Source organism: Pongo pygmaeus, chromosome 8 (assembly GCF_028885625.2).
Source record: "Pongo pygmaeus isolate AG05252 chromosome 8, NHGRI_mPonPyg2-v2.0_pri, whole genome shotgun sequence".
Lineage (NCBI taxonomy): Eukaryota > Metazoa > Chordata > Mammalia > Primates > Hominidae > Pongo > Pongo pygmaeus.
In genome coordinates, this window is record NC_072381.2 from 92,047,738 (window position 1) to 92,067,118 (window position 19,381).

The 19,381-nt window shown below is 38.0% G+C and overlaps 1 protein-coding gene across 1 annotated transcript in view; it reads right to left on the reverse strand.

The window, feature by feature from the left end:
- LOC129006187 (putative inactive neutral ceramidase B) overlaps positions 1–19,381 on the reverse strand; it is a 66,663-nt gene that overhangs the window by 28,032 nt on the left and 19,250 nt on the right. The window contains exons 8-10 of the mRNA XM_054435602.2: positions 6,583–6,703; positions 2,825–2,950; positions 1,062–1,148 (exon numbers count right to left, since the gene is read on the reverse strand). Coding sequence (XP_054291577.1) covers positions 1,062–1,148; positions 2,825–2,950; positions 6,583–6,703 — 334 coding nt within the window. The remainder of the gene's footprint in view (positions 1–1,061; positions 1,149–2,824; positions 2,951–6,582; positions 6,704–19,381) is intronic.

Genomic DNA, 19,381 nt, shown 5'->3' on the forward strand with positions numbered 1-19,381 from the left:
AGTTGTGCCTTGCTGAGAAGAGAATGCAGAATGTGGGTCAAATCTCTATGACTCTCAGGCTCAGAATGGGAACAAAATTTCTGACACTAAAGTGTGTCACGGGTGCACACCCTAAATAGAATCTGTGAATTTAGAATAATCCACTGATAATACCACAGTAATTAAAAAGAAACTGCAGCAATTAGGCAGGCTGTTGCTATCAATTTTGTGTCAGACTGTTCTTTAAAGGTGCTTTTGTCCTTCCTTAGTTGCTCTTGAAAGATTTTAGAACCCTTGGAATAAACTATTTAAACACACACACACACACACGCAGCAAAGGTATGAATAAGCTATGAAAAGAAAGAGATTTAACCATATCAAGGACATCTCAGTTTGAGATCATTTTTTTGTCTTTTTGCCTAGAAATCTGTCTCCATAGAAGCTGAAACAAAATATGGGGACAAAATGAGAAATGAAATTTAGGAGGGGGAGGAGGTCAGAGTAATTCATAGTAATCTCACTAGAGACCAGATTCTCTCTTCATCAAAAAGTTTTGTAAAAAGAAAAGAATAGATGGATGATCTTTGTATATTGAAGAACACCAGGAACTAATTTAAATCCAAGTTTCAAGAACTGGATTTCTATGGCTCAGCTTTCTCTTGTCACCAAAGGAAAAGTTAAGAGATAGTTGGGTGACTTTTGGCAAGCAAAGGCCTTAAATACTTCCGAGAATTTGAATCAATCTGGTCATATCTAAAGCCACAAGAAATTGAAAATCTTATAGTCTATCTTCCTAGTGTCTAAGCAAGCACTCTGGCTTTCTAGACATTCTAAAATAGAATGTTTTCCTGATTACTTGGTTTTAAATGTACTTCCTATAAGAAGTCAGACCTGAGCAGTCAGACAGAGATTCCCATGTGGATTGCAAAGGCCACCTCCCAAGCTGACCTCTTCCAGACTCCCCAGCACAACCTGAGCATTTGCTGTTTTCTTTACAGTATTCAACTTCCTAATGAACCATGTCAATGGATTTTAAAGGACAATTTTAAACGAAGATTAAAGGAGCGAGGCCCATGGCTTACCTTTGCTCTCTGATACATGGCCCGTCCTATAATTTGTGTGCTGTCGAACATATCCTGTCCAGGTCCCTTAGCAATGCACATGCTAGGCTGGAACAAAATAAGATAGGATGCATTCTTGGCCAAGTAAGCAATTATTTTAAGGAATAAAGAATTATAACTGAATCTAAGAAAATAGACTTTTAAAACCACATTCTAGAATTTCTTTTCAGGTAGTCTCTCAAAGTACAGACTATAAAAACAAAATCGTACCTGGAATTAGAACAGTGAATGTCTTTAGAAATGATCTATTCTGGAGCCTTTCTTTTAAAAATAAGGAAATTGAGGCTCAGGTTAAAAGATGTGTTGGTGATTATGCAGGTATCTAATATCTGAGCTAAGACTTGAAGCCAGGTCTTTCTATTGACTGCACATCTTTCTACTTGCTTGTTCTTGCCTCTGATTCTTACTCATGATCACCTTAAACTGAAACTCAGTTAAAATTATATTGGAACAACTAGCTGGACTTCTGGGGAAAAAAAATCAATAAACAAATCTGGCTCTATTTCCTACTTCTTAGGTCAGAAAAAATTGAGATTGATCAAGCACTTAAATATTATAAGTGGAATCAAAAAATTACTAAAAGAAAATATGGATAAACATATTTTGTAGTATGAGGGTGTGGGCAGACCCTCCTGAAAGTTATCTAGAACAAGCTTAGTTAAACTGGACAGCTTAAACATCTTAAATTTCCATAGGGGGCAAAAGACATAAATAAGACAGAAAGACAACTGATAAACTTTAGGAAAACTTTGTACTATTTTGACAAAACTACGACTTTAGTGTATTAGGAGCTTTAAAAAGTCGATAAGAAAAAAAATATTTATTAATACTGGTATTAACCCCATTGGGTGGAGTTGGCTGGGATGGAATAAACATCCCAGAAATAGTGTAGAAAAAAAGCATTATCACAGGTGAAATGTTCTACAAACACAAAGAATAAGAACCCAGAAAGTAGCATCTACTGCTCATGTCAAAGTTGAAAACAAAGCTAAATGAACATTGTGGGAGTTAAATAAATGATGGTATAGCCTAACTTGCTGTCTTTAAAACATATCACACAGATCTGGATATACTCATTGAAAAGTTTCTAAGACAAATTAAGTGGAAAACTCAAGTCCTGGATACAAAACTCAAAATCCATAAATAAGTCATATAATGTTGTTTATAAATGCATAGGTAAATATATAGAAGGAGGTATGAGAATAGTAAATTCGGGAAAGAGCAAAGGGAGGCAAAGAGGGACTTTCACTTTTTACTATTCTCTGTACTTCCACATTATTTGAATTTTTACAGCAATTTTTTTTGCTTGTAATTTTTAAAAAAGGAAAAGGAATTTTGGTCTTATATTAAAAACCCTATAAACTTTATAATCCATGAGAAATGTCTCAGGCAGGCAGTTTTTAGTACAAACTTGTGACTTTCGAAATGCCAAGGCAAAATGTTTCAGATTGAACAAGTTTGGGGAAGGGTAGAGTTAATCTCTGACAGTTACTGAATTGTCTCATCATTCAAAAAACTTAACAGTCACTCAAATGGAAAAATATAACTTCACTCAGTTAAAATTTAGTGGGTTTGGACAGGTGCTTTTGAGAAGAGCAGATGCTGGGGAGAACTAGGCCAGTGTATACTAGAAGACAAGGTATTTGTAAATTAATGATAAATATTCAAATGTAAAATGTATTTGAGATGCAAAAACAAAGATTTCATGTGCCATAATTACCTACCCCACCAATGGGACAAGTGCTATTGGCGTTATCACAGGACTCTCCTGTGTTGATGCAACGTGGGCCGAGAATGTTGGGGGACACATCTCCTAGGTTTGATGAAGCAAAGGCTGCTACAAATGGCCCCTGCCAAAAGAAATGCCAAGTTGCCTTTTATTCTTTCCTATTTCCTGTAATGACTGCCATCAGAAATACAAACATTAAATCCACTCTGGCAAACTATTCAAAATCATTTGCAGACAATAAAAAGAGGATATAAAATATTCTGTAGGTTGCCCGTTCACTCTGACGATAGTTTCTTTTGCTGTGCAGAAGCTCTTTAGTTTAATTAGATCCCATTTGTCAATGTTGGCTTTCGTTGCTATTGCTTTTGGTGTTTCAGTCACGAAGTCTTTACCCATCCCTATGTCCTAAATGGTATTTGCCTAGGTTTTCTTCTAGGGTTTTTATGGTTTTAGGTCTTATGTTTATGTCTTTAATCCATCTTGAGTTAATTTTTGTATAAGGTGTAAGGAAGGGGTCCAGTTTTGGTTTTCTGCATATGGCTAGCCAGTTTTCCCAACACCATTTATTAAATAGGGGATCCTTTGTTGCTATTGCTTTTGGTGTTTTAGTCATGAAGTCTCTACCCATCCCTATGTCCTAAATGGTTTTTGCCTAGGTTTTCTTCTAGGGTGTTTATGGTTTTAGGTCTTACGTTTAAGTCTTTAATCCATCTTGAGTTAATTTTTGAATAAGGTGTAAGGAAGGGGTCCAGTTTCAGTTTTCTGCATATGGCTAGCCAGTTTTCCCAACACCATTTATTAAATAGGGGATCTTTTCCCTATTGCTTGTTTTTGTCAGGTTTGTCAAAGATAAGATGGTTGTAGATGTGTGGTGTTGTTTCTGAGGCCTCTGTTCTGTTCCAATGGTCTATATATCTGTTTTGGTACCAGTACCATGCTGTTTTGGTTACTGTACCCTTGTAGTATAGTTTGAAGTTAGTTCAACCATTGGGGAAAACAGTGTTGTGATTCCTCAAGGATCTAGAACCAGAAATACCATTTGACCCAGCAATCCCATTACTGGGTGTATACCCAAAGGATTATAAATCATTCTACTATAAAGACATATGCACACGTATGTTTATTGCAGCACTATTCACAATAGCAAAGACCTGGAACCAACCCAAATGCCCATCAATGATAGACTGGATAAAGAAAATGTGGCACATATACACCATGGAATACTAGGCAGCCATAAAAAAGGATGAGTTCATGTCCTTTGCAGGGACATGGACGAAGCTGGAAACCATCATTCTCAGCAAACTAACACAAGAACAGAAAACCAAACACCACATGTTCTCATAAGTTGGAGTCGAACAATGAGAACACATGGACACAGGGCGGGGAACATCACACACTGGGGCCTGTCAGGGGATGGGGGGCTGGGGAGGGATAGCATTAGGAGAAATACCTAATGTAGATGATGGGTTAATAGGTGCAGCAAACCACCATAGCACATGTATACCTGTGTAACAAACCTGCATGTTTTGCTCATGTATCCCAGACTTAAAGTATAATAAAAAAAATCCAGAAAAAAATATTCTGAGAAAACTTTTTATTCTTGTAAAGGCTCACATTACAGTCAGTATACATATTATTACTGAAAATATTCCAATTATCACTGATTCAAGTGGGAGAGTTTCAAATTATGCCTCAAACAGAAATATTTTAACCAGAAACACTGTGTGCAGCAACAAATTATAAAATGCTGACCAGTCAATCTAGTCTATTGTGTTTTATCTGGAGCTCAGAGATCCCTTTGCCCTTTAAAAATAAATATGCTCTTGGCTTAAACAGAAAAAAGCAAATACAGAGTTTCCTGTTGCACAATGAAACTAAATATACCATCCACAATCTGGACTTGCCCTTGATGTATCTTTTCTCTCTCTCTTCAACCTAATTAGAGCCAGGCAAGGCCTCTGCCTCAACCCAAACACTCTACCATTCTACCTTAAATGGCTCTAATTTTCTTCGGGAAAGAGATAACTAAGTATTGGAGATATAAATCTTTTTTGATACTAAAAAGATAATTTATTTCATAGTGCCTAGCACTCAGGCAGTGATCATAAATAGAAAACTCTCTTCTTTTCCCTAAAATGCAGGCTAAAGTGAGAAAATAGTAAGAGTGAGTTTTGCCAACAAAGGAGCTTGCTTTGGTTTGGATGGTTTATTCCTGCCAAAACTCATGTTGAAATTTGATCTCCTATGTGGCATTGTTGAGAGCGGTAGCCTAGTAGGAAGAGACTGATCCCTCCTGAATAGAATATGCCCTCCCAGAGGATGAGTGGCTTCTCACTCTCTAGGGAATGGATTGCGGTAGTTCCTGCAAGAGCAGGCTGTTAAAAAAGAGCCTGGCTTCCTCAGTTTTTCTCTCTTGCTTCCTCTTTCACATGTGATCTCTTTGCACATCCTAGTTCCTCTTGTTTTCTTTTTTTTTTTTTTTTTTGAGACGGAGTCTCGCACTGTCCCCCAGGCTGGAGTGCAATGGCACGATCTTGGCTCACTGCAACCTCTGCCTCCTGGGTTCAAGCAATTCTCCTGCCTCAGCCTCCCAAGTAGCTGGGACTATAGGCACACACCACCATGCCCAATTAGGGTTTTGTATTTTTAGCAGTGATGAGGTTTCACCATGTTGGCCAGGCTGGTCTCGAACTCCTGACCTCGTGATTCACCCACCTCGGCCTCCCAAAGTGCTGGGATTACAGGTGTGAGCCACTGCATTTGCCCTCCTCTTCTGTTTTCTATCATGAATATTTATGTGCAATATTCTGAGAAAATTTTTATTTTATTGGTAATAGCATGAGGCCCTCACCAGATGTAGTTGTTCAGTCTTGAACTTTTCAACCAACAGAATCATGAGCCAAAATAAACCTCTTTTCTTTATAAACTACCCAGTCTCAGTTATTCTGCTAACACAAAACAAACTAAGACAGAGCTAAATGATCAGGCTGAATGTTAATGGAAGCTAATGTCTTTATAAGGGAATATTAATTGTAGGTAAGGGCCTGGGACTCTTATCCCATTATATAGTCTTCCAAATTTGGGCCTGGAGCAGTGGCTCATGCCTGTAATCATAACATTTTGGGAGGCTGAGGTGGGCAGATCACTTGAGGTTAGGAGTTCAAGACCAGCCTGACCAACATGGCGAAACCCTGTCTCTACTAAAAATACAAAAATTGGCTGGGCGTGGGGGTGTGCACCTGCAATTTCAGCTACTCAGGAGACTGAGGCACAAGAGTTGCTGAACCTGGGAGGCAGAGTTTTCAGTGAGCTGAGATCGTGCCACTGCACTCCAGCTTGGGTGACAGAGTGAAACTCTGTCTCAAAAAATAAAAATAAAAATAAAAATGGTGCTTAATCCTTGGATAGCTCTAAAAAAAAAGTAAATATCAACAGTTTGTCATATTTTCAGCTTAATCAAAAACTACTGTTACTATAAAAATCTTGAACTTTGCCCTTCCGTATCCAACTAATAACTTTATGAAGCAATGAATATAAGGACTATGTAACGCAAAAAGCAAATGGATTAGTACTCATTTTTTATTTTTATTTCCACATTAGGGAGGATGGTAAATGCTGTCTATCCAAGCATACCAATATGTGAGATTGATGATGACACTTTATTCTGGAGATCTGAATCACCTCTTCTGAATGCAGCATGAATGATGACACTCAGTGAATCAAGATGAAGCTTTCAATGATATAAATTCTCACCTGTCCAGGTAGATATCCTTTGTTCTTCTCTTGCTCAAGCAGGTAAGATGCATAGCCCACATTGTCACTGTTTACAAGATGGTTACTGTTGTTCATGCTGACCGGGTGGATGGCAAACCAGCTGTAAAGGAGCAAGAAGCTCTAAGTTAATCAGGAGAACCAGAGAACTGGGGCCAAGAACTATGACTGGGAGCTTAAGTTTTCTCCAGCAGGAAAAAATATTTTTAAATGATAGACATTCTACATCTAGATTCTTTCATTGTTCATGGGCTTAAAAATACAATGCAAAAAATGTACTCAAGAAGTCTGATCATTTTCTTAAATTAAAAATACAAAATTCCATTTTCATGACTATTTCATCATTGGCATCATCATTGGACTGGTCAGTTACCAGATGACATACCTAAAGAACTGTATATACATGGACTTTGTCCTTCAAGAGAGGCAAACAGGTAGGAATTATTCAAATTTATCCAATCCGACATTTACTAAGGGTTACCTGTATGCTAAGCACTGAATGAACTGTGGTTTACTTTCAGAATCTCACCAAAGACACAGATGTGAACAAACGGCTTTAACACAGTGTGACAAACGTTGTGAAGAAACAGGCATAAAGTGTTCGGGGACCACAGATGACTAACAATTAATTCTTGAGGGCATTACAGGGAGAGGAAACAGCAGGGTAAATGCACAGAGGCGTGAAAGAGGATGTTAGGCATAATTCAGTATATCCTTATGCCTAGTAATACCTTGTTTAAGTGTAAAGTTATACAGTTTACAAACTAATTTCACATCTGTTACCTTATTTGAACTTCACAACAACTCTGAGAGACAGGCTGTTTTACCTCTACTCTGCATAGGTGACCCAGAGAAGCAAAATAATGGTCCACTGTTCATAGAGGCCCAGGACTCAAGTCTGGGTCTTGTGACACCGTGTCCAGTGGCCTTTGTAGGCTCAAACCCTCACACAGGTGAAAAGGATATTTGCAGAGTGGAAGGCAGTAAAGCAGATTAACTGGAACACTCAAGAAAAGAGAGATACCAGTTCATAAAGTGTCAGGTTAACTTAGAATTTTAAAAAAAAAATTGTTGATTCAATTCTTTGTTGAAAAATCTTTAAACGTTTTCACTTACATTCCTACCTAAGCAATGTAATGCACAAAACTAAGCATCTATTTAATGGCTAGGAAGGGTTTAGGACTTCAAGATCATCTTTCAAGCATCAGTTCTTATTGCCTATCAGAAGCAGATGTAGGGCAGAGGTGGCCTGCTCAAAGCCCTTTGGCGCTAGGCAGGCAACACAAATGAGTCATGCTAGTTGGTACAATAGGGACTGGTGTGGACTGTAGAAAACTGGCAGTGTCTAAAGTTCACAGCCTCTACTCAGCTCCAGCCAAGTGTTGCCTCATGGGAGTATAAACCAGTGCTGCCAGCTCTTCTCATTTATTCAAAAGGAGCCACAAATCCACGTTTTCATATGTATTTATCAACTTTAAAATTCTTCAGGAAGTAAATGGCATGGAAACAAAGGACGGGAACTGCTGTACATTAAGAGACTTAAAACATGTAGCCAACAAATGTAGTTTGTGGTCTGATTCAAACAAAACAACTATTTGAAACAAACAAATAAAAAAAAGACTTTTTGATATAATCAGGGAAGACTGAACACAGATTGGGTGTCAGATCATATTAAGAAATTAATTTTAATTTTGTTGGTTGTAATAAATGATTGGGGTTACATATTTTTTAAGGTCTTTATCTGATGGAGATAAATACTGAAATATTTATGAGTGAATTGTATCTAAAGACACATGGACATGTATGTTCGTTGCAGCACTATTCACATTAGCAAGACATGAAATCAACCTAAATGCCCATCAATGATAGACTAGATAAAGGAAATGTGGTGTGTATACACCATGGAATACTATGCAGCCATAAAAAGAACAAGAATATGTCCTTTGCACGAACATAGATGGAGCTGGAGGCCATTACCCTTAGCAAACAAACACAGGAACAGAAAACCAAATACCACATGTTCTCACTTATAAGTGGGAACTGAATGATGAGAACACATGGACCAACAGACGCTGGGGCCTATTGGAGAGTGAAGGGTGGAAGGAGGGAGAAGATTAGGAAAAATAACTAATGGGTACTAGGCTTAATACCTGGGCGATGAAATAATCTGTACAACGAAGCCCGATCACACACATTTACCTATGTAACCAACCTGCAAATGTACCCCTGAACTTAAAATAAAAGTTAAATTTTTAAAAAAGAAGTGTATAATGTCCTGGTATTTGCTTTCAAATACTCTAGCCAAAAAAAAAAAAAAAAAAAAAGTGAGGGGAAGGATAAAACAGAATGACAGAGTCTTGCTAATTATTGAAGCTGGGCAATAAGTTATATGGAGATTCATTACATTAATCACTGTAGGCATTCGAAAATTTCCATATAGTTTCTTTTTTCATGTTGGCATCCATTTTGAATTTTTCAAAACACAATGTCAAGCCAAATCACCAATGAGTGAGCTGAATTCAGTCCCTGACATGGCTATTTGCCCCTGTGCTAAGGAATAAACATGTATTAGGCTGAAGATATTCTAAAAGTCATTCCCTCGCAGTTACTTGCAAGGTGTTTACATTTAGGAATATTCTTCTATTAGGTTTGTGTGTGTGGTTTGTCTCTTTCTCTTAGAACTCAAGTATCAGGAAATTCTAATCAGCTAGTGTTTTCCAGTTACATGGATTTTGCTTTTTTGGAGTTTCTTTAGTTTGGAAGAAAATGTGGTGGTGGCATTTTGGCTTCCCAACCGAACCATTTCCATCTGATACCATCACGCTGAGGTCAGCCAGCTTCAGCCAACACTGAATATTTCCATTACAATCAAAGAAAAACCATAGAACTATTCTGCTGACATTGACTGTATTTAGCTCTTATTAGACAAAGGACTTTATGTACAAGATCTCATTTTATTCTCACAGGGAACCGTTTGAGTCAAGTACTATCATTATCTTCATTCTGCGACTAAGAAAACTAAGTCCCAGAGTGGTAACATTACCTGACCTAGGTCACACAATGGTAAGTCAAGAAGCAGAGCAATGAATTCAGGTTGTGCGTGTGTGTGTGTGTGTAGATAGATAGATAGATAGATAGACAGACAGACAGAGATAGAGATAGAGATATATGCTCTTATCCACTGTGGAATCCTGGTTCTGTCCCTTCTCTTCAATCACTTGCTCATTCACTACACATTTGGTTAACTGTGACTCTGTGCCAGCCACCAGGAACATAAAGATGAATGAGGTATCATCTTGGCCTTGAGAAATGCTTCACAAAAGATGTGACACTTGAGCTAGGTCTTAAAAGATGAGGAAGAGCTACACAAAGGAATCACTAGATAACAAGTACTCCTAGCAGAGGAAATAACATCCGTAAAGGCATGGAGATATGAAGGAGGGCCCTGTGTTCAGAGAATAGATAGTCGGGTGGCCAGAGCAGAATGGATATGGGCAAGGAAAGATGGCAGTTGTATCATTCATTCAATCAGAATGAATTTATTGGGAATCATGTTGATTGGCATTGTGTGAAGGATCATAAAGAGGAATCAGATGCATTTCCTACCATCAAGGACCTTACACAATTGGCCACAATGGTATCTGTGGAGAAAGCATGTACTAAGAATTTCACTCTACTAGTTAGATATAGACTTGATTTCTTCTTCTTTTGAAAAAGTGTCTCACTCTGTTGCCCAGGCTAGAGTGCAGTGGTGCAATCATGGCTCACTTCAGCCTTGACCTCCCAGACTCAAGTGGTCCTCCTACTTCAGCCTCCCAAGTAGCTGGCACTACAGATGTGCACCACCATGCCAAGTTAATTCTTTTTATTTTTTATAGAGATGGGGGTCTCACTATGTTGCCCAGGCTGATCTCCAACTCCAGAGCTCAAGCGATCCTCCTGCCTCACTTTCCTAAAGTACTGGTTTTACAGGCATGAGCCACCACACCTGGCTTGATTTCTTCTTTATTCCATTTATTTTAAGCCTTAGAAAATAAACTGAACTTTTTCTCTAGAAAATTAAAATAAAATAAGTGTTCAGAAAAAAGTTATTTAAATTGAAGGAGAGGAAGATGTCATATTTTTCCTCCTTTGTCCTTTGAAATGTGCACTATTAAAATAGCAAACTTGTCACAGCAACCAAAGTACTATAGTTATGGATGAATATTTATAAAGATATGCAGAAAGGTGATCATTTTAATTTTAAAACACAGTACTTATATTTTATTTTATCTGGCCAAAAAATATTCTTCAAAGCAAAGTTCAAAAGAAAGGAAGAAAGCTTTAGTTTCAGAAGTTAAGAATTCAGACATAAAAGGATGAATACATCTCTGATAATAAGCATTTTTAAATAATGCTTATGTCACAGCTAAATGTAAAATAGGAAGCAAGGGCTACTTGAATCAGCATGATGTAATTAAAAGTACTGCAGAAAGTCAAGAGATTGGGGACCTTATCCTAGTTTGTAGCAAAGTTAGTCAAAATTTCTGGATGAAAATTTAAAAATTATTGAGACTGAAAAATAATAGATTTCAACTATTATAGAATCAGTAAACAACATATTAATATAAAACACTACAATTTTTTTTCCTTCTGTGTAAAGGAGGCATTTGGAGAAAAAGATCTCTAGTGATTCTTTCAATTCAGACATTGCATGTGCCCTACTCTGAAACAAAGATAAAAGCAGATTCCATGCACTCAGACCTGGGCCTCCATGTCCAGTGTGCAAGTTGTGTCCTGTACAAAGAACACTGGCAGAGGGCATAAATAGGTGGTTAAATCCAGCCTCCGTGCAGCTCACTGAGTTGGGCACTTCAGCCAGCCCAGAAAAGAGGATGCGTTTGTGTAACTTAGACAAAGGTTCTATGTGCTAGCATGGCCCTCCCCGACCTAAACGTCCACAAATAGGGAAATAGAATACTGTGTATCCATTCAAAGGTACTGTTCCTGAAGATTCATAGCAACATGGGAGCTCTTTAGGAAATAAAATATAGGAGGCTGTAATGGGTTGAATAGTGTCACTCAAAAATCCATGCTCATCTGGAACCTCAGAATGTGACTTACTCGCAAATCTGGGTTTTATAGATGTAATCAAGGTAAAGATTAAATGATATTATACTGACTGCATGTAGGCTCTAAATCCGATGACTAGCATCCTTACAACAAGAGGAAAGGAACAGAGAGACACCCAGAGACATAGAGAACAAGGTGATATGAAGATGGGGGCACAGACTGGAGGGATGTGTCTACAAGCCAATGAAGCCAAGGATTGATGGCAACCACTGGAAGCTAAAAGAGATGCATGGAACAGATTTCCCCCTTAGAGCCTCCAGAAGGAACCAACTCTGCTAATGCCTTGAATTTGGACTTCTGGCCTCCTGACCTGTGAGAGAATAAATTTCTGTTGTTTTAAGCCACCTAGTATTTAATAATGTTTGGCTTCCCTAGGAAACTAATACAGACGCTAATATTGTATTACAGTAGTTGAAAATACCAGCTCTGGGGTCAGACATGAGTTACTTAATTTATTTGAACCTCAGTGTTCATACCTGTAACATAATGATAATAGTAGTATCTACATTTGACAATTAAAATAACTAATACATGTGAGGTGCTTAGCACAAAGACTGGCTGATACCAAGAATGGAATAAATGTTCACTACAAGAATGGTGATGCTATACTGATACTACTGCTGCTGCAGCTGCAGATGATGATAATAATAATAAAGGAAAGAGATACAAAGCTCTGAGCATAAATAAATATATATATACACATATATATCTATGATTCATAAGATTAATACAATGTTAAATATATGGGGGCGGTGTTCAACATTCACAACACATGTCTATTCAGCCCATATGGTATGGGCATGAAATGATTCAGTGAGGATAGCCTGCCCTCTTGTGACAGAGACGTGAGTGCTCACAAAATGCCCATGTGCTCTTCTATTTCCCAGTCTCATTTGCAAGGTGAGGCGTGTGAATAGCTCTGACTAATAACATGTGTGCAGAAGGACTACCCAATCTTCATTAGACTTTCCATGAGTGCAAAATAAGTCTTCAATGTGTTAAGCCACTGGAATTTCACATTCTATCTTGTGTGGCACTTGTCATTAATTACCTTTACACCCTCCTTTTCACTCCCTCACAATCATCCTCACCCCAACCCACTGCAAACTCTTTGGAGAAGAAGAGGAAAGGGTGTTTCATTGTCTTATACTGGAAGGATTATTGGGCCCAGACTTTTACCCAAAGGGCAAGCTAAATTTTAAACCAGCAGAAGAAAAGAATACACACCGGACTGCTCAGATTTTAAAAAGAACAATGAGCTCTAGCCAGAAGAGCCCTCCTAAAGTTACAGGCACACCTGGGACAAGTATCCTACAGAATATTTCTACCATCTCCATCCCAGAGAAGAGATGTACGTTCTCAAGGAATCCTTTTGTTATCTTCAAAAATCCTGAATGAAAAAGTCCTTCTAAATAACAATATTGGAGAAATATCTCATTAGGGTAAATTCCATTAAGTTACAGCAGTCAAAATCCTTGCACCACGCCTTTAATCCCAGCACTTTGGGAGGCCAAAGCAGGAGTTTGAAACCAGCCTGGCCAACATGGCAAAACCCCATCTCTACTAGAAATATAAAAATTAGCCGGGAGTGACAGCGCACAGCGCACAGCTGTAATCCCAGCTACTGGGGAGGCTGAGGCAGGAGAATCACTTGAACCCCAGGAGGCAGAGGTTGCAGTGAGCTGAGATCACGCAACTGCCCTCCAGCCTGGGCGACAGGGTGAGACTCTGTCAAAAAATAAAAATAAAAAAATTTAAAAATCCTTGCACATTACATGGTAAGTGCAACAAGAAACAGGAAATGACCAATAGACTTTTTTTTTTTTATTTGAGCCTATTTGAGCCAAACCATGAACTGAAGAAATTCAAAGGAAAACAACAGTGATTTGACTTTTTTAAGCCTGTTACTTGGCAACAATTGTAAAGCATGATAATACTAAGATTGGCAAAAGTATGACAAACAACATTCTGCTCATGTTTGAGTAACGGGAGAGTAAACCAACAAAGGGGTGTTTGGCAATTTATAGGAAAAGCTTTAAAATATAAACATTCTCTTTGGCTCAGGAATCCCATTCTAGGAATTTAGCTTAAGGAAATCATTGGCAAATATGTATCTGTTCAAGAATGCTTATCATAGGCCGGATGTGGTGGCTCACAATTGTAATCTCAACACTTTGGGAGGCCGAGGTGGGCAGATCACCTGAGGTCAGGAGTTTGAGACTAGCCTGGCTAACATGGTGAAACCCCGTCTCTACTAAAAAACTACAAAAATTAGCCAGGTGTGGTGGTGAGCACCTGTAATCCCAGCTACTCAGGAGGCTGAGGCAAGAGAATCGCTTGAACCCAGGAGGTGGAAGTTGCAGTGAGACAAGATTGCACCACTGCACTCCAGCCTGGGCAACAGAGCAAGACTCCATCTCAAAAAAAAAAAAAAAATGCTTATCACGATGTATTTTATGACAGAAAACACTGTAAACAACCTAAATAACAAATGATTGCTGATTAGTTGAGTACATTATGACACATAGAATGGAATACTACATAGCAATTTTTAAACGGTGATTTAAAAAATACTAACTGGCATTGAAAGACATTCATAAGGTATTGCTAAATTAAAAATAGAGTTAATGAACTGTAAATATAATAAAATCCCACTTTTTAAGAAAAATATTATAAATGTGCTTAGAAAAAGTCTGAAAGACTATGTAACAAACTTTTAATAGAAGCTGGCTGTGAGTGTCAGGATCCCCACATGATTTTTTGACTTTTTAATTTTTTTCTTACTGTGGAAATTTTAGAAAATATATAAAAGAAAAGAAGATTTTAAAAATTACTTGATACAACACCAAGAATGAACCCTAGGGTAAACTATGGGTGATGATGATGTGTCAATGTAGGTTCATCAGTTATAAGGAATGTATCACTCTGGTTGGGGATATTGATAGTAAGGGAGGCTGTGCATGTATTGGAAGAAGGTATATATGGGAAATCTCTGTACTTCCTGCTCAATTTTGCTGTAAACCTGAAACTGCTTTTAAAAATATAGTTTATTAATTAAATAATAATAAAGTCTATTTAAAAAAAACTATGCCCAGCACTGGCACAGTATCATTTCTGCATTGTTCTATTGTTCAAAGCAGTCACAGGACCAGCCAAAGTTCAAGAACTAGGAAAATAATCTCTATTTTTTAATGGAGAGTGGCAAGGTCACTTTGGATAAAACGTGGAATAAGAGCAATTGTTGTGTTGTTGCAGCCATTTTTATAAACTACAATCTGCCATTTAAATACATATTTTAAAAATAGCTATCAATCCAAAAAAAGTAAGAGGTGAGAGAGGAGGAAAAAGAAGCACTGAAAAGGTGAGACAAATAGCACAAAGTGAGGAGATACAGAAAAGTTCAGATATAATAATCACAATTCCTGAAAATACACTAAATTCACTTAAAAAGCAATGATTGTCAGAGTACAAAAGAAATAACTAAAGCTATATGATATTCATAAGAGACACCCTTAAAATGTAAGAATAAAGAAAGGTTCAAAGAAAATGACAGAAAAATATACATGGCAAATTCTGGGTTAGCCACATTAACAGACTATGTAGAATTTAAGACCAAAAAAACACATTATTAGATAAGAAGAGGATCACTACAAAAACAGATACTTGATGGTCTCAGTACATGGAGATAACATTGTTAATATTTTTATAGTATTTTAAAGCTTCTAGTGCACAGTAAGTGAAACCAAGTGAGCATTCGCGTTTACAGAATGACCTTTTAGTCATGTGTATTTCTCATTATATGTTCCACGTAGAAAAATGAACAGAAGCAAATGCACCTGAATATTGATCATGATTGATTTGAGGTAGTATAATTTTAATTTAATTTTTCCTTCCTTTCTACTTTCTTTATTTTTCAAGTTTTCTATGGTAAGCACACACTATTTTTATACTGAAAAAAAACTTAGAAAAAAAATAATAATCTCCCAGATTTTTTTCAGGTTAAGTAAGAACTTTCCAGAAATTTAACAGTCAAATTGTCCAATATCTCCAGCCAACAGTTTTTTTATGGCTTTGGTTTCTAAACTTGGGACAATTTAAACTACACAAGGCTGATCAATCTTTGTTATCAGTCAACAGTCACCATCTTGGTCAACAAAAAGCCCTTTTAGGCACCTTCACCTACGGGGCAGGGGAGGGGGGTGAACCTGACGCAGGATGAAAGCTCACTGCACAACCATGACCAAGCACCACTGAAGAAGAATACAGGCAAGCAGAAAGTAAAGTTAGAGCAGGAAGACAGCATCAAGCTTCACAACATGGAGCAGAACAAGAAAAAGAGGTTCTGTGAAAGATATAGAAAAAGAAAGCAGGGGTCAAGCACAGTGGCTCAGGCCTATGATCCCAACACTCTGAAAGGTCAAGGTGGGAGGATCCCTTGAGGCCAGGAGTTCAAGACCAGTCTAGGCAACATAGCGAGACCCTGTCTCTATTTATTTTTTAAATAAAAGCAATAAATAAAATAAACAGAGAGGAAGGCTTTATAAAGCAGAATTCATGCTAATGATAGAGAAGGCATTTAGGAAGACAAAGACAAGATGAGATGAAAAAAAGAGAACAAGAATGGTTTGGTAGAGGGCAGTCACTAAGGTTTCAGCATTTGCAATTTGAGTGGGGTTAAGTGGACAGAGGGGAGAATATAGAGTCAGAATACAGAAAACCATAGAGAATAAACAGTCAGACATTACAATTCAAGAAAAATAATTCAATTATTCTGTGTCAATTAAAAAAACAGTTTTATATAAAAAAAGTTTTTAAATAAAGAAGTCATAGTCATAGATGATAGAGATTTATATATATACTGCAACTGAGTTCTATAAGTCAATACCATTTGAATAAATTAGTGTAATAGCACAAATAGGATTTTTCTAACTTTTTACACAAATGATTCAAATAGCTTACACAAATCACTGCCCCTGTCATCTAAAAATATGCCTTTAAAGGGCTCCCTTACAAGACCACTGACTATAAGAATAAAAGAGCTTGTAATATATAAATAGAAGGCAGTGGAGAGGAGAGGAGAAGAGAAGAGAGGAGAGGAAGAGGAGGAGGAGGAGGAGAAGGGGGATGAGGAGAGAGGAGGAGGAAGAAGAAGAGGAAGGAGAAGGAGAAGGAAGGAGAAGAGGAGTCTATGTGACTGCTGCAAATTCAAGGGAGAAAACTTGGCAGAAGAAAAGAGGAAGGCAATGAGAAGAAAAGCAAGACAAAGCCTTTTCAGTTGCAGCATCCTTGAAGAAATAAGTCGGCCTCTTCACCTGTCTCAGAGCTGCCTTCATAAGTGTAGCTATGTGAGTAGTAGCTCTTCCACTGACCACAACTGCCACTCAGATTATCTGCACTTGTGACTTTCTTTTTGATGTAGACATTTGAAACCTGTTTTGCTTTCTCCCTTCATGTTTTCTTCATACACATAGTGTCTTATTGCATCCGAGACTCTCAAGGTTCTGTTTATTCTCCTCTATTGGATGACAGACTCTTTGAAGTACCTTACAGAGTCTCCCAAAGTGAATTTTGTAAACGTTACACAGCTTATATTTTAATTCACAATTCAGAACATCCACAACATGTTATTCATGTCTGCAGAAAAAAACATTGAATGCTTTTGTGTAAGGGGAAAAAGCCACAAAGATAGCAATATTTTTCTGACATAGAATTTTCTAACATAGATTTTTCTGACATACAGCAACTAGAGCAAATGGTGGCCTCACAATTGTAGAGGGCTTAATGGTTTATGGAATAGTTTCAGGAACATAATTTTATTTCATTCCTCAAGTCTACACTCTTCCCAATCCTTCGACAGCCCCAACTCCCAACCTAAATTTGAAACACTTTAATGAGTTTTCATTCCTCTTGGTATAGAAAAACAAATTCTTTGTCGTGCCATCTAATCTCTATTTCTTACTTTGTCTTGCAATACCCTGCCCCGTTGACCTCTGCACTCCAGCCACACACACCTTTTACCAGTTCTTCAAATGCTTCCCCATTTGTGTTAAATGTTCTTTTCCAATCCCCCCATTTTGCCAGTTAATTCCTACTCCAGTTTCCAGCTCCCATTGCTGTCACTTCCTCAGGGAAACCTTTCCCAATCTCTCTGACAAGGTCAAATTCCTTTAAGAAAGTTCTACACACCTGCCTTTCTTAGCACTGAGCCCAATTATAATTTTACATGTATTGTATGCCTATCTGTATGCCTTCTGTCTCCCTCAGTAGACTGAAGTCCTATAAGGGCAGCAACTCCATCTATATTTTTTCATCAGTGTATCCCATAATAATCTCTGTGTGGAGAGAAGATACGATAGCCACATTTGAAAATATGGCAACTGAGTCTCAGAGAGTTTAATGGATTCATTCCAGTAGCACAAACATAGGTACTAGATTCCAAGGTACTAGATTCCTGATTTCAAGGCCAGGGAATACATCATTCCAAGGAAGTATTGCATGGCTCATAGTAGGTCCCTAGTGCTGACTTGCTGAATGAAAAACTGAAAACAAAAATGAAAGTAAGAAGGAATGAATTATGAACTCAAATATGGTTTTCATTGTGAAGAAGATAGTCTGGGCTGTGATGCTGGGCAGGTCACATCACCTTTCTAGGCCCTTGTTCCTCTGCTGGAGGTTGAACTAGGTCATCTCCATGCTCTGTGATTCTGAGTTACTGTGCTTCCAAACTCCTCACACCTTGGGATTCTGTCTAACAGCAGGCACCTACATATGGTGGATGAGTTACTTAGCAGCCCACATTTGACTTTATATTTTGGATCATTTTTAACGTATTCAAAGAGCAATTACACTATGCAACAAGAGGCAATTGCAGGAGCAATTACATCAAAGATAACATACGGCAGCTCAGAAACAATGGAAAGTTATTGCAGGATGTTAAGCACAACAGATGGAAAAGCTTTGCTATAACCTTGACGGCTGACCGAAAGACATCCAGATACATGATATAATTGTATGTATGGAAGCAAAGAACATCTGGCCAAAATAATAGTATTTTTGAATTTTCTGTTCCAGTTATTAAATGATTCAAAAACTGGCCAGGTGCAGTAGCTCACACCTGTAATCCAAGCACTTTGGAAGGCCGAGGTGGAGGATCACTTGAGGCCAGGAGTTTGAGATCAGTCTGGGCAACAAGCAAGACCCCATTTCTACAAAAAATTTTAAAAAATAGCCAGGTGTGGTGGTGAGCGCCTGTAGTCCCAGTTACTAAGGAGGCTGAGGCAGGAGGATCACTTGAGCCTAGGAATTTGAGGCAGCAGTGAACTATGATCACGCCATTGCTCTCCAGCCTAGGCAACAGAGCAAAAGCTTGTCTCAGGAAAAAAAAAAAAAAAAAAAGGTTCAAAAACTACTAAAAAGGAATTGTAAATGGTCTTGGTCCTTCAGCCAAGAGTTAAATAGAAACTATAAGGGCGACTCTATCTCCTTGTCGCAACAAATTTGGGATACTCAGTGTAACTAGCAGAGATGTATGCTGTTATCCTGCCCTTCTTGTAATTGAATGCCCCACTAAAGTGCTCTAGAATCTGGACCTGTCTTACCTTTCCAGTCCACCTTTTACCGATGCCCTGACCTCACCCACACTCTGGCCTCATGAGTCTGTGTTTTTCAT